Here is a 16,302-nt window from a genome sequence, read left to right as displayed (position 1 = left end):
TGGCTGTCGTGGGCAACTAGAGACGTGTACCTGCTGAAGAGAGCTAACAAATGGAATTCAGAATAACATTTGCCCCAAGAGGCAGGTAGTCTCTAGAAGTCAGATTTCACTTATTGTCCCTTCTGAAGCTGAATGAAGGTGGTTGAATTTGAAGATAGGATTGAACTGAAATTGTGGAAATACTTGGATACTTAAAGGCCTTTAACCTGTTCTGATGTGGAATTTGATTTGCCTTTTTAAAAAGTACATTCAGACATTTAACAGAATTTTTACAAAAATCTCTCTTGAACGAATATCCCAGGGAAAAAAAAAGGATTATTTCATTTGATGGTGTAATGATTAATCTCTACCATCTGGGTAAACCAAGTGAGCTTCCCATAGGAGATTGCTTCTGCAGCTTTGAATTATGTATGAATATGGCAGACTGATGAGATATAACCTTCCAAGGGATTTGTTTATATAACAGACAAATCTGTAACAATGTAACTGTCTCCTTTGAACACCTTATATTCATTCTGCATGTTGAGAAAATGATTTGTCTTTGTGGAGATTATGAGATGGTTTTTTAAGTATCAGGTCAGACATACCAAATCTCAATTAAAAACTGGTCATTAATGGAAAGTTGGTTGAAGAATTTAAAGTATAGTCACACATATGTTGTCTTCTGTGTTGTCTGTCTTTGAAAGCAGAAGGAATGCTGAAGGTTCAGGACAAAAAGTAGGCCAAGTCAGAGTTTGACCCAACCTGAAGATCAAGGACCTAGATATAAACACCATAGTTATTACGGAAGTACGAGTGTTTCAACATGAATTAAAATAGCAGAAATGTAAAAGCCATAACTTCCTCTTAGTGGGCCATTTGTCACTTAACAATTTTGTTTTATAGTAGTGAATATCAAATTGTACTTAGCCTGAAAAAAAATTAGATACACTGGTCATTATTTGCCATTTTAAGACATGTGCTAACATATAGTATATAAGAAATTCTCACAGATTTCTTGTAATTTTCATTCTAAATAATTTTTTTACCATCTGTCTCATGGATGAAATGGGGGAAATTTTTATTTTTTCCACTAACTCTTTCCTGATGCCATCAAGTTTGTTCAGAAAATCAAAGCGATAGGGAAACAGTACCCAGGTTCGAATTCCCATTTTATTGTTTTCTCCATCACATTAAACATCTCCTAATGAAATGTTGGTGGTAAAACATTTTGTTAGGAGATAAAGCTGATATTTGTAAAGTGTCACTTTAGTATTTGAGTTTTCTGATTTTATGTCCAAATATGGAACAAATCAATGGTACTTTTTTTTGGGGGGGGGATAGAGTCTCTCTCTGTCGCCAGGCTGGAGTATAGTGGCAAGATCTTGGCTCACTGCAACCTCTGCCTCCCAGGTTCAAGCGATTCTTCTGCTTCAGCCTCCCTGATACCTGGGACTACAGGCACCCACCACCACGCCCACCTAATTTTTGTATTTTTAGTAGAGACGGGGTTTCACCATGTTGGCCAGGCTGATCTCGAACCCCTGACCTCAGGTGATCCACCTGCCTCGGCCTCCCAATGTGCTGGGATTACAGGCTTGAGCCACCACACCCAGCCTTAAACTCCCTTACTAAATTAATGTGCCTAATGATAAATTAATCAGAGATTTTCCTTTTTTTCTTTCTTCCTGAATGATTTGTCTGTTTATGTTGTTTATATATAGTGACTGAATCAACCTTCTCTGATACTTTTCTCAATTTTTTTTTTTATCTTTTAGTCATAGTATGTTATCATATCTAACCTTGAACTCTGAGAACCTCTCCCTTTTCCCCTGTCTCTCTTTTATCTTTTTTTTTTTTTTTTTTTTTTTGAGACACAGTCTCACTCTGTCACCCAGGCTGGAGTGCAGTGGCACGATCTCTGCTCACTGCAACCTCTGCCCCCTGAGTTCAAGCAATTCTCCTGCCTCAGCCTCCCGAGTAGCTGGGATTATAGGCACCTGCCACCACACCTGGCTAATTTTTGTATTTTTAGTAGAGATGGGGTTTCACCATCTTGGCTGGGCTGGTGTTGAGCTCCTGACCTCGTGATCCACTCAGCCTCCCAAAGTGCTGGGATTACAGGCGTGAGCCACCGCGCCTGGCCTCTTTTATCATTTTAATCATACAAAGAGCTATTCTTCCTTCAAGCATTAAGACATGACATATCACTGATGCATTTTTAAAGTTCTTACTCCTTTTAGAGACTGCTGTCACTGTAAATGCAGATTAAACGTTTTAGCATCCATTTGCAAATCCATGTGATTTTACTTTTATCAGCTCTATTTGCGTAGTTCTTTAGAGTTGACAATTACTTTAATTGATTTAATATACCAGTGCACTTATTTAAAATGTGCTCATAAAAACCAATCTTTATCTGGAATATAGGCTGTGCTGCCTTAGTTTGCAACGGGTTAATAAAACTAGCTTTCACTTTGCTTGGTTCCCCAAAGGTAATTTGGCACATTTCCCAGACCAAACCAGTAAGGTAAGGGTCAAGGTGCAGTGAGTGATATTCAGGAAAAGAATCAAGCCTTTTCTCATGGTTTGCCTAACTTGTAGCTCTCCAGAACTCAGTGGAATCTATGGTTTATCTGAGTTTCAGAGCATGATTAACAGACTCGAGAAGGCCCTGTGAAATTTTCCTTTAATGGGGAATTGTGTTAGTGAGCACAGCAGGTGAGTTTTCCAATATTTCTTGCTTTTAAGTATTCATATTTTATTTTGTGAAGCCCTTCAGAGTACAGAGCTGTGTTATATGTACACATGTGCAGCAGGCCCAGGGAGTTCCTCATAGGTTAATAGCAGCAGCTCTTTCTGTGGTTTTCACTATAACTGAGCTTTGTTGTTAATAGCCCATTGCCTAGGATGAAAACAGGCAAGTGAGGATGGAATCGTGGCTTCTGAACCCTTCACCAACCCTTTTTGACAAATGGGAAGGAACACTTTCTTTTAGCAATAACCAGGAGATGGAGAAAGAAAGAAGGCAAGAGTAAGTCTGAAGAGATTAGGAGCCAAGAAACAGCTATTCAGGAAACCTCTAAAGCTGACTTTAGAACAAGAAATGTCTGGAGCTTTAACATTTTTTTTTCTTTCAAGTGTGGGGGCTGATTTTGTTTTGAGACAAGAGTCTCTGTTGCTAGGCTGGAGTGCAGTGGCACGATCTCGGCTCACTGCAACCTCCACCTCCCGGGTTCAAGTGATTCTCCTGCCTCAGCCTCCCGAGTAGCTGGAACTACAGGCGTGCACCACCATGCCCAGCTAATTTTTGTGTTTTTAGTAGAGACAGGGCTTCACCATGTTGGCCAGGATGGTCTCCATCTCTTGACCTCGTGATCCACCCGCCTCAGCCTCCCAAAGTGCTGGGATTACAGGTGTGAGCCACCGAACCTGGCCAGGGGGCTGATATTTTTAAGGGACTTTATATTTATTGCTTTGAAACTAGAAATGGTTTCTATTAACTTTTGCCAGAAAACATTTTCCCTTTCTTGAAGCATGTTGATAACTACTCAGTAATATACACTCTTGGCACGAAGTGGTGCCTGAGTGTCTTGGAAGTGTCACTTTGTTTTGTCTTCGCTAATGCGTGGAGATAGATCACCCATGTTACGTTGATTTTATGGTGCTCCATATTATGAGAAACCAACTTTGTGTGGAGCCCCTCTTTTGGGTTGATGACCAAGGGCAGCCCATCGAGAAGAGGCAGTATGCTTTACTGTGTGAGGCCTCCTTTATATATACTACTCTCTTGACTGCTAGAAAAGTGATTCCTTCCAACCTCACCACTGTCCCCAAGAGCCAGATCCCCTAATGGAACTTCCAGCTCATTGCTTATTCCCAGTGTAGAGAGACCTCTAGCTCTGCCAACTTTGAAAGGGTATTTTTGAAGTTGTATATCCAGCAGACATCAAGGCTTATTTTTCTGTCCAGGCACATGCATAATTTCCATAATGAAAAATTGATAAGAGGGTACTTACTCCTTTGCCTTTAGATCTACTCCCTTAAATCCACAGGCGATATATGTTCTGATGGCACACGATCAAACAAAGTACCTCTTTAAAGAAACTGGAAAATGTCACCATGACTCACTGCCAATTGAAAATCTACAAATAACCTGTAATCATATATAAGTTTCCTTTCCTTCCTTCTTTCTTTTTTTCATAAAGAAACCAGGAAAAATAGCTAATGAATGTGTGATAATCTAGGAATACTTTTCAGTGGGCCCAGCAAACTTTAAAGATGTATGATTTTGAATTCATTTAATTGACCAGTCCATTGAGATTTTCTAACTAGGCCAGTTTTCTCCACCAGCAACAGAATTGGCACAGTTCAGGCAGATTGGGGAGTGGGGAAGATGGGAAGAAGTAGCTATAAGCATATGAGCAGGCAATGGTAAAACAAGATTGGTCATATACTGGTATGCAGCCAGGAGGATGCTTCAGATTCATTTTAATAAATGAGATTAACTAGACTGCGAACTTTCTTTTCCATTTGCCTTCCCTGCTGCATGCAGACAGGCAAAGGTTAATGCTTCTATTCTCTTGGCAACAAGACCTTCCTGGCCTCAGTGTAGCTACTAAAACAATGGCTTAACTTCCTTATGTAGATAGTTTAATCTCAATTTTATTCCTGATCCTGATCCTGATTTAGTACACACTAAAGTGTGTACTAAATACTATATATAAATTAAAACTATGTAGTACAGTATTTGATATTTACCATAGTATTAGAATACTATAATTAGTAAGTATGGTAAATACCTTACTAAAACTTGAGTATATTTGTCTTTAGCCAGTTAAAGATTCAGCTCCTTCTACCACCAACATCACCACCTCCCACCTAAATAAAATGTTTCGCTCCTTGACTGTTATTTGCAAGCTCTCTTGCAGGCTACCATACCTGCTCTATCAAACTGGGTTCTCAATATGTGTGAATCAAGATAAATAGAAGTATATGCCTAAATGAAGTACTGCCTTGTGTTCAGACAAGTGTATTGGGGCTTATGACCCATTACTGTGACTATAGGACCAGTTATTTACATTTATGGGAAGTATATGCCTTCCATAAATCTAAATTTTAGTAGAACCTTTCAATACCAGTGTGACAAGTGGTCTGATTTGTTTCAGTCACATGACCCATGAAGTAACAGAGGATTTTTCTCCTCGGGATCCAAGAACTGTTGTTGGGAAGCAAGATGGTGGGGGCTGCACTTCAGTCACAACAGCATTGTCCCTTCCTGAACTGGAAAGGGAAGATGGAAAAGAAGACATTTCAGATCCTATGGACCCAAACGCTTGTAGTGCAACATACAGCAACTTAGGTAAGTGCAAATGTCCAATACATAGTATTTAAACTTTGCCTTTTTCTGTACTAGCCAAATTTTCTGTTTTCTTGGAGAGATGGTTTTTATTGCTCCATGAAGCAGAAGTTGGACCATAGGAGTTACAAATTTTAAGTCACATCAGAAAAACATTCTGATGTTTACTAGGCATGTATTAAACACCGGCACCCATGAGCCCTGTGCCAAGTGCTAAGGGTTATTAACACTCTGCTTTGAGGGACTCACCTGGGGGGAAAGAGGTGAACTTGTTAATTATTTCAGTGTAATATAAATACAGTGATAGAGATATACATGGTATATTTTTTATATTACACAGAGGAGGGTGTCAAAAGATACCTTTCTGGAGATAATTCCTGAACTGATTTAACTAGTTGACAAAGGGGAGAAAGAATATTCCAATCAGAGGCAACAATATGAGCAAAATCATGGAGATGCATGTAGGCACCACAAACATTTAGTGTTGCTGAAATGTGAAGTGGAGAGTTAGCCAGTGTCATGCATTTCAGGCTAAAACCTTAGACTTTTTGCTGTTTATGTTAGTGAGCCATCAAAGATTTTTAAGCAGAGGAATAACACAATTAGATTTGTTTTTTAAAACATCCACCCTGCAGGCTACTATGTGAATGTGGATTATTTGGTAGCAGGAAATTTGGTAGTTAGATACTATTGCAGGACCGCACAAAGGAATGAGAAAGGGAGGCCTCAACTAAGATAGTGGGAGGGGGGACAGTAGACAGATTTGAGAGATATTTAAGAGGAAAAATACACAAGATTGGATAATGTAAAGAATCTATAATGTATCCCAGATTTCTGGCTTGGGTCAAGCAGACTCAAGAAAGTAAAGATCCCTGTCATTGGAGGTATTTAGGCAGAGGCTGATGGACCATCTCTGAGAGGTATTGTGAGGAGGATGCTGCACTACAAAGAGGGTTGAGCTAAATTACTTCAGAGGCACCTGCCAATGCAAAGATTCTGCAATTCTCTGATCATCTTCACTCGTCTTCCTTGAATGCTCAGTGACTTCTTACCTGTCTCCCTTGAGTGCCACACAGTTTCCTTCCTTCTGAAAAGCAAAGCCTGAGGCAGAATAAGCATTTCTCAGTGCTCTTCTTCCATGAAGTCAGGAGAGAGGTGAGTAGCCTGGACTACCACATGCAGAGCACGAGCAAGATTCATATGAACCACTGACCAATCCTTAGACTGTTTGGAAACCAGTGGCATGTATCATTGAAGTATTTTTTACCTCATTTCTCATCTCTTTTCTTCTTTGTCCTTTTCCTTTGTCAGGTTATTGTAAGGAAAAATCTAACACTAGCTAGTGTACTTGGAAATAAAGGAGTCCCTAAGAAGGCCAGAAGATTATGGTAACACTGTGGGAGATAATACTTTAATATCTCTTTTTGGAAAACTCAATCATAACAACCCACATGCAGTTGAAAATACATTTCGTAAGAAGAAGACTTCCATTCTAAGTTCCAGAAGCTTTCTGTGATTTGGGAGTAAGGGAAACCTACTATAGTTTACCCAAACTACTGTCTTAGATACCATTTTCAAGTTGGAACAGATTTTATCATCAAACAGCTTATTGGACTTTTCCCATTATTTGATATTTTATGAGGCATATTATAAAATGAAAATGTACTGTTTACTTACTGTATACCCTCAGACAGCATAATATATCAGAAATTATAATATCTTCTAGACATTCTTATTAAACCAAAATTTCTTTCATGATAGCCTCAGTAAAATATTTAATTTTTACTAATTGTACCATATTTGATGGTATCTCTATAAATTTTTATTAGCTGACATTAGTTAAAATTATTTCATTGTCTTCTCAGTTATGAAGACTGGTAGAAAAAAAAATAAAGCATTGCCTCTGTGAATATTCTAAGTGCCTAACATATATTAGCTCATTTAATCCTCACAACCATCCTAAGAATTATTATCCCCATTTTTCAGATGAAGAAAGTGAGGCAGAGTGCTTTGCCCAAAGTCGCAGAACCAGTAGGAGTTGAACCAGCTGGAATCCAGTCAATCTTAGCCACTAGACTTTAATGTCCTTAATCACTAAATTCTTGCAAAATACTGAAGGGCTCCTACTGTTTTCCTTTTTTTAAAAAGAAGTCACGTACTTTCAGACATAAAATTTAAGACTTAAAAAAAATCATCATCACTTTGCATTCAAAAACTTAAAATGGTTATAGATGCCCCATCAGAAAGATAGCTTTCTATCTGTTGCCTTCCTTTTAAAAGTATGTGATGCTGCCAGGCACAGTGGCTCACGCCTGTAATCCCAGCACTTTGGGAAGCCAAGGTGGGCAGATCACTTGAGCTCAGGAATTCAAGATTAGCCTAGGCAACATGGCAAAACCCCATCTCTACAAAAAATACAAAAATTAGCCGAGTGTGGAGGCACGTACCTGTGGACCCAGCTACTTGGGGGCTGAGTTAGGATTATCCTTGAGCCCAGGAGGTCCTTGACACAGTGAACTGAGATTGCACCACTGCTTTGCAGCCTGGGTGACAAAGGGAGACACTCTCTTAAAAAAAAAAAAAAAAAAAAAAAGTGATTCCAATAAGATATTGTCCAGTTTTCCTTAAGTGCTCAAGTGTCTATATACTTGACTCTACAGGGTATAATACATTGTAATACAAGGCTGCTTCTTTGGAAAGGTAATAAAGTTGACTCCAATAGTTCTAAGCTAAGGGGGTTTTGTTTTGTTATTTTTCCTAATGAAACAAGTATTTTAGATGGCATTTGGAACTTTCCTTTTTTAATACGTTCAACAAGTCATTTGCATGCAGTTTTAAACTACTCCTTTCAGTAATGTTTTATGATTTAAAGACTTGATAACTTTTTTAAATGGTGTGTTTAAAAACTAAAAGACAGCAAAACCTCCTAATGCAATGGCTTTAGATCCTTTTAAATATTCCAGAACCAGTCCGTAAAGACCACTTTCTCTTTTTTCTTTTCTTTGTTTCTTTAATAAGGCAGTGGATGAATTGACAGATGTGGAAGAAACTAAGGGAGAAAAATTCAAGGCTTACCATCATTTTTACTGTGGAATTTGTTTCTGAAAATTACATTGTGAAGCAGGTTTAGGAAGCAGTGTACTATAGCAGGAAAAAAGACAGATTTGAGGGATCCGTGGGATTTAGGTTTCTATAACAGCTGTGTCATTGCCCACTTGCATGATTGTGGGCTGGCTATTTAACATCCCTGAGCTTCAATTTCCTCATCCAAAATGAAGGAATAGTGACATCTGCTTTACAGGGCTAGTGGCAGAGAAGTACTTGGTACATAGAAGTCCTTACTAGTTGTGAATTCCTTTATTTCTCCCCAAAAATATACTCTTCTTTCTCCTTTTAAAAAAATACTTTAAATTTTAAATTTTTTTAGAGACAAGGTCTTGCTCCGTCGCCCAGGCTGGAGTGCAGTGGCGCTATCATAGCTCACTGCAGCCTCAAACTCCTGGGCTCAAGCGGTCCTCCCTTCCCAGCCTCCCGAGTAGCTGGGTCTACAGGCATGCACCACATGATCAGCTAATTTTTTAATTTTTTTTTGTAGAGATAGAGTCTCCCTATGTTGCCCAGGCTGGTCTCAAACTCCTGGCCTCAAGCAGTCCTCCAACCTTGGCCTCCCAAAGCACTGGGATTACAAGGGTGAGCCACCATACCTGGCTTCCTTCCCCTTTAAATATGTTAGATATGATAGCCAGAAAATGTAAAGTGGAAAGGATTTAAAATGCTTATTAAATGGCTTAAATAAGCAGAACAACAAAATGTAAATCTAAAATATTGTGGGCTTCCTGCACAACTCATGACTAAAGATGTGAAATGAAAAACAGACTACAGGATCCCCAAGGTAGCTAACAGGGAACAGAGGAGAGGTGACAAATAGCAACATAGCCGTGCAGATCCACTTCCTTAAGATCTGCCAATTATAACAAAACAAAGGGACATGGACAATTTGTTGTGTAATTTTCACATTTCTTATATAGTTTTAAAAAACTCCATTTAAAAAAAAACTCAACTGGAATAGGCCTTGATTACCCTCCTTCAGAATCTCCCGTGAGTCCTCTACCCTCTCAGCCATCTTATTACTTCCACTGTGGTGCAATAGGAGTTGTGATTGAACCATTCCCACAAAGAGCTCCTGACTTAGGCAACCCGTATATTTTTCTTTTTTACCTTAGGCATCTACCTCCAGGATTAATTCAGATGTCATTCTTCTTGTCCTTAATGTAAATAATGCAAACTTTATTTTGTTCATAACTGAATTAATTATTATTCAATACAGTCACTACTAGCCATATATGACTTCTTAAATATAAATTTATAAAAATAAAAATTCACTTCCTGAGTCTCACTAACAACATTTCAAATGCCTAGTAGCCACATGTAGATAGTAGCTATTGCATTAGACAATGCAGATATAGAACATTTCCATTGTTACACAGAGTTCTATTGAACAGCACTGCTTTAAAGAATGTGTTATTTGGGGGATTTATATTGTCTTCTGTGTTGCACAAAAATCACATTACTCTTTTTGCAACTTGACAACTTAAGAAGGTTGCCCCTCACAGAATGATGATTTTACTCTGGGTGGTGATCATATAAGGTCATTTAATGAACTCTGATCTGTAACACCTTAACTGACCCCAAGCTGAATTTTATAGGGTGTCTGTCACCCAAAATGATTCCCCAAAGAAGTAATAAAATTTGTTTGAATCAGACCTCGAACATTTTCCCTGTGTTTCTGTGTTTATCTCAAAATAGACAGAGATCACTGTTGTTTTTTTTTTATGTGGCGTATCTGACTGCTTTATCAGACTGCTAAAATCAGGAGCATGTAATGAGATAGCTCTCCTTCAATCATTTTGTAACCAAGTACGCATATCTTCTACATTCCTTTTTAGAAAGATCTATAATATCTCCCTTTATTGGACCGATTTTTGGCTTGTTCCTCTTTCTGCATCCCAACATCCTAGAGCATTATCTAAAACACACAGTAGGTACTAAGAATGTGTTTGAGTGAACAAGCTAAAAATGACTTTTGGATTTGACTTGAGAAGATTACCAGATTAGGAAAATCTGGCTCTGCTCAGGAAAGTTCATCTAGGAAAATTTCAAGTCTATGTGCTCCATTAATCAGCTGGCTTTTCTTTTTCTAATATGAGGCTTCGTCCATAGGTTTTCTAATTAAGGAGTTATATAAACCATGCCTCTGTTTCCTTTCTATAGATCAACACAAGAAACTGCACATTGTCTCATTTTACTTACTTCGAGCATCTCCTTTAGGCTTTATCCTTCAAACACTGAAAGAAAACACATGTCTTCTGTCTCCAGAACTTCCTTTGGCATTAGTATTGATTGTTAGTGTTAAATTTTAAGGGGTGGATATACTTAAAAGAGCATCATTACCTTGCTGGCCTTGATGTTGTAATTATAGAATAATGTTGTTATAAATGCCAGCTTTTTAAAAAAATTATTCTGAGGATTATATTATCATTCACTCATTTACTCAACAAATAATTATTGAGCAGACATTATTCCACACGCTGCATAGCTAATGATTTGAACCAAAGGCTAAAGAATTGCACAGTTTTAGATCATTTAGGTGCTTAAAAAAAAAAAAAAAAACTGAGGTTGAGAGCTTTGAACATTTGTTTGAGCAGTTGTACTTCCTAAAATTATAATTATTTCTATTTAAAGAGAAATCATACACTCTGTCCCAAAGTTAGCTGCATTTCCATTTAAAAATAGTTTTCCATATACTAGAATTAGTTGAGAGAGTGCAGTATTTAAATTACATAGATAAATTACCCCCAAATAAATAATCTCTGTTTTTGGAGAGGTTTCCACTAATGAGCACTTACAAAAATTAAGTAAGCCAGCTGCTATACCACTGACATTCTTTAAAGTGGTCTTTATATCTGTTTATTTGAGGCTAAACCCAAAGTGGTCTTTGGAAATCAGGTTTGTTTTATTGTTTGGCATGAAGTTGATATCCCCTGTGATTTGCCAGTTGTTGCTTATATTTGACTGTGGTAGGCCTCAGCACAGTAATAATGCCTAGGTAGATTAGGCCCCTTCCTCCTAAGCTGCTGATGCCTGCTGGAGGGGGATGATGCACTGAGCGCTAGGTTCAGCCAATGAGAGACCCTATTCATTTGACAAGGCTATTGCACAGTGATGGTGTGTGGTTTATAAACTCTACGTATTCCCTGCTATGCAGTAGTGGAGGCGATGGTCTTTTATTTTGTTCTCACTTCTCTTTCTCATCTGTATTACTTGTTTTGAGCCCTGGGGAGAAAATTAGGGATGAAGATTGAAATTACAGTTTAAATAGGAAGATAAGTTCTATTTATTTTGGCTTTAATGCTTTTATTCAGCAAACATTTGTTGAACACCAACTATCTCCCTGGTACCAGGCTAAGTGCTGGGAATACTAATGTATTTTTCAAGGACTTCTGATCTTTGGGAGAGATAGAAGGGGCTGGACTCTTAGGACCATGATAGTTGCTGTGATGCAGATATTTAAAGATTTAATGAAAGCCTCTGCCTGGAGGAGTCTGGAAGAGGGTCACAAAAGGCATATCTTTTACTTGTAGCAAATGGAGAGCCACTGAAGAATTTTGAATAGAGGCACAATCAGGATTTTTTTAAAGATTCTGTGAGCTACCTATGAAATGACAGGAGGCAGAGAGATCAACCAGGAAATCATGCTACTCCTGCACAAGTGGGTCATTGTTAGTGTTCTTTATCCCTGGCACCCTAAGACTATAATGATTACCTACCAGGTCATAAGCAAACATTTGTTTGCTTTCCAGAACATGATATAGGGCCCATCAGTCTGAAGACTATTTTTTTTTTTTTATTTGAGATGGAGTCTCACTCTGTAGCCCAAGCTGCAGTGCAGTGGCATGATCGTGGCTCACTGCAACCTCCACCTCCCAGATTCAAGCAATTCTCATGCCTCAGCCTCCCGAGTATCTGGGACTACAGGCACATGCCACCACACCCGGCTAATTTTTTGTATTTTAGTAGAGACAGGGTTTCACCATGTTGCCCAGGGTGGTCTCGAACTTCTGAGCTCAGGCGATCCGCCCACCTCGGCCTCCCAAAGTGCTGGGATTACAGGCATGAGCCACCGCGCCCGGCCTGAAGACATTTTTAAGTGGGGAGAAAGTAAAGAGGTAGATTATGGAAGCTCAGAAAAAGAGAAAAGTAAGTTTTGAGTGTGGTTTAGTCAAACATATTTGTCCAAAAGAATTTTTTTAGCATATAGCAAGGCAAGATTTAGAACACAATCTATTTTTTTCTGTTTAGAGCACTGGTATGCCACAAAAATGTAGAGTATGTGATGTTATATTAGGCCTGCTGAAAGCTGAGCTTGGTGTCTGGTCCCAGGGGCTTGAGAGGAATGTACAGGATTAAAAGTTTAAAATAAAAACAGCTAAGATACCAAGCTTTTAAAACATTGACCCAAATGATTGGAATTCAGTTAGGAGAACTTGTCTGTCTTGGAGGAAAAAAACTAAAAGCGCAAACCAGTTTTAGACTTAGGAGAATGGCTTGACCTACTTGCATGGGCTGTGGAATGTTTGTGGTTTCATTTGGAACGCATAAGTTTCTGATTCTCATGTGGAAATCTCCTTAGCTCCCAGGAGATCGTATCCTGCTACTTGGGAAGAGAAGCCACGTTACTTATCTTTATTTCCTTGCTACCTTGGCTGTCCATTTCCATTTTGAATTGATGACCAACTCTGTTGACTCTGTCTCAGTCTGGCAGCCACTTACTGCACACCTGCTGTGCACCTTATATCACATCAGGTTCTGAGGGGATGTAAAAACACACACTTTATAAAAGGCTAAAAATGCTCTAGTAAAGCAAAAAATGCTAAGAGAACACAGAGGAAGAAGCTGTGGCTTCCAGTTTGAGGTGGAGGAGTAGAGAGTAGGGAAGGCTTCAGTTGATAAGTGCCATTTGAGCTAGGCCAAGGACAGACACCCTTGCTAAGGCAAAAATGTAAAAATAAAAACATGGAACATATTAACAGGAAATGAGTGATTCATAGGAAGGGTTGATGAGAAATAGTGGTAGATAAGACAGAGAGCCTTGACTAACTTGCTGAGGAGTTTGAACTTTATTCTCTGGCTGGCAGAAAGTCACACGATCAGCCGTTCTTCACCTCTTCTGATAAGCATTAAAGAGCTGCTGCTGATGATAGACCTTCTCTCCCTTGTCAGTTCTGAGGTTATAAAAGAAAAAAAGGTACTTTTGGAATTCTCCATTTCCTTCATGTCCGTGATTATTTTTGTTTCTTCTAATTTGGAGAAATGGGTAGAACATGGCTGCCCATAAAGCTTCTTATAGGGCCCACACTGGAATAGGTAAGAATAGGTTCATGTTCTAGTTTTCTTATTTATTCCATTCTGCTCTCAGCTTAGATTCTTTGCTTGGTCTTGGGTACACAAATGAGACACAGTCCATTCCCTCAATGAGCAAACCAGTAGGGAATTCAAAACAGAACACAAGTCAAGGGTTGTAAGTGCTTATAGAGAAATATTCACAGGGTCTATCTGAGGGCCCAAGAAAGGTCAGTTCTGGGGAGTGGAGTAAGAAATATCCCCTAGAAGCAGAATATTTAAAGATGAGAGGAGTGGGAAACTATTCCTGGAAGAGGATCAGCATGAGCAAAGACACAAAGCACAAAGGAAGCGTAGAATTGACCAAGAGTGCTGGAGGAACCGCAAGTAGTTTGGTGGCTCTGTCTTAGGATATAAGAGTAAATGCGACAAGAAACAGGTATACCAGGGCCAGATCATGAAAGGCTCACTTTCTGTGCTTGAAGATTTGAACTTGATCTTTAGGACAGAATTTTTTAAAGCAGAGAAGTGTCATGATCAGCTTTGGCGTTTGAAAAACATCTCTCTAGTAGTTTGTGTGGTGAGGGAGGTAAAACTGGAGACAGCAATAATAGGAGACTATCACAGTTGTTGGGCAAGGATGATAGGGCCTCAGATGGTGCAATTCACTGCTTCTAACCTTCTCTGTGGTGCTTCGTCTCTGAAAGGTCTAGGTAAGCAACTGAAAAATTAGGACTTACTACAAAGCATACTTCTGTCGTCTTGTAAATAAACCATGGTCTGACGTCTCACATTAGCCAAGAGAAAATAGGGCTGGGGCAGCTTTGGGAAGGAGACCCCACCATCACAGGAAACATTCAGTAAGTGCCAAGCCCCTACATCCTTAGTTAAGGGCACAGAGGAATGAGAAGATAAGACTGAAAACTGAATTGATGGTTGTTTCTAAGAATGGATTGTTGATTTTCTTTATTGAGATATAATTTATATTCCATAAAATTCACCCTACTAAGGTGTGCAATTCAGTTAGTTTTAGTATATTCACAGAATTTTGCTAGCATCACTAATGTCTAATTTCAGAGCATTTTCATCATCCCAAACAGAAACCCATTAGCAGTCACTGTCCATTCTCCCCTTCCCCCAGCCCCTTAAAACAGCTAATCTACTTTCTGTCTCTATGCCTTTATATATTTCTGGAAATTTCATATAAGTGGAATCATATAATATGTGGTCATTTTTGACTGACTTCTCTCACTTAGCATAATGTTTTCAAGGTTTTTCCATGTTGTAACATACATACATCAGTACTTCACTCCTCTTATGCCAATAATAGTCAATTGTATGAGTATACCACATTTAATTTATCCATTCATCAGGTGATGGACATCTGGTTTGTTTCTTCTTTTTGGCTATTATAAATGCTGCTGCTTATGAACATTTGTATATAAAGTTTTGGTGGACATGTTTTCAGTTGTCTTGAGTATATACCCAGGAGTCGAAATGCTGGGTCAAATAGTAACTGTATGTTTAACTTTTTGAGGAACTACCAAAATATTTTCCAAGGTGGTGGCACCATTTTAGATTCCTACTAGCAATGTGTAAGCATTTGAATTTCTCCACATCCTCACCAACACTTGCCTGTGTGTTTTATTACAGCTAACCTAGTAGATGTGAAATGATGTCTCAGTTTGCATTTACCTCATGAGCGATGATGCCAAACATCTTTCCACATGCACTGGCCATTTATATATTTTCTTTGAAGAAATAGCTATGCAAATCTTTTACCCATTTTTACTTGGGTTATTTATCTTTTTCAAAAGAGTTCCTTATATATTCTGAATATAAGCCTCTTATCAGATATAGAGTAATTTGAACATATTTTCTCCCATTCTGTGAGTTGTCTTTTTTACTTTCTTTTTTTTTTTTTGAGATGGAGTCTCGCCCTGTCACCCAGGCTGGAGTGCAGTGGTGCAATCTCGGCTCACTGCAAGCTCCGCCTCCCAGGTTCACGCCATTCTCCTGCCTCAGCCTCTCCGAGTAGCTGGGACTACAGGCGCCCGCCACCACGCCCAGCTAATTTTTTGTATTTTTAGTAGAGATGGGGTTTCACCGTGGTCTCGATCTCCTGACCTCGTGATCCGCCTACCTTGGCCTCCCAAAGTGCTGGGATTACAAGCGTGAGCCACCGCACCCGGCTTTACTTTCCTAAAGATGTCCTTTGAAGCATAAAAGTTTATAATTTTTATTGACTTCCAATCTACTTTTTCTTTTGTTACTTATACTTTAGGTATCATATCTAAGAAACCATTACCTAACCCAAGGTTGCAAAGATTTATTCCTACTTTTTTTCTAAGAGTTTTTTAGTTTTAGCTCTTATATTTAAATTTTTCATACATTTTTAGTTAATTTTTGTGTACAGTGTGAGGTAGGGATTCAATATCATTATTTTGCTTGAAACTGTTCTTTCCCTGTTGAATTGTTTTGGCAATCTTGTCAAAAATCAATTGGTCTTAAAGATAAGGGTTCACTTCTGCACTCTCAAATATATTTCATTCATCTATGTTTCTGTT

The 16,302-nt window shown here is 38.7% G+C and overlaps 1 protein-coding gene across 9 annotated transcripts in view; it reads left to right on the top strand.

Annotated features, from left to right (window-relative positions):
- Nucleotides 1-16,302, top strand: part of PEAK1 (pseudopodium enriched atypical kinase 1) — a 298,162-nt gene that overhangs the window by 247,821 nt on the left and 34,039 nt on the right. For all 9 annotated transcript variants that reach the window (XM_030814854.1, XM_030814851.1, XM_030814849.1 and 6 more), the window contains one exon: nucleotides 5,145-5,338. In XM_030814854.1, the coding sequence (XP_030670714.1) occupies nucleotides 5,145-5,338 (194 nt within the window). The remainder of the gene's footprint in view (nucleotides 1-5,144; nucleotides 5,339-16,302) is intronic.

This window comes from Nomascus leucogenys, chromosome 6 (genome assembly GCF_006542625.1).
Source record: "Nomascus leucogenys isolate Asia chromosome 6, Asia_NLE_v1, whole genome shotgun sequence".
In the NCBI taxonomy this organism is placed as follows: Eukaryota; Metazoa; Chordata; class Mammalia; order Primates; family Hylobatidae; genus Nomascus; species Nomascus leucogenys.
The sequence above is the reverse complement of the archived record's forward strand: the minus strand, read 5'-3'. Positions and strand labels throughout refer to the sequence as shown.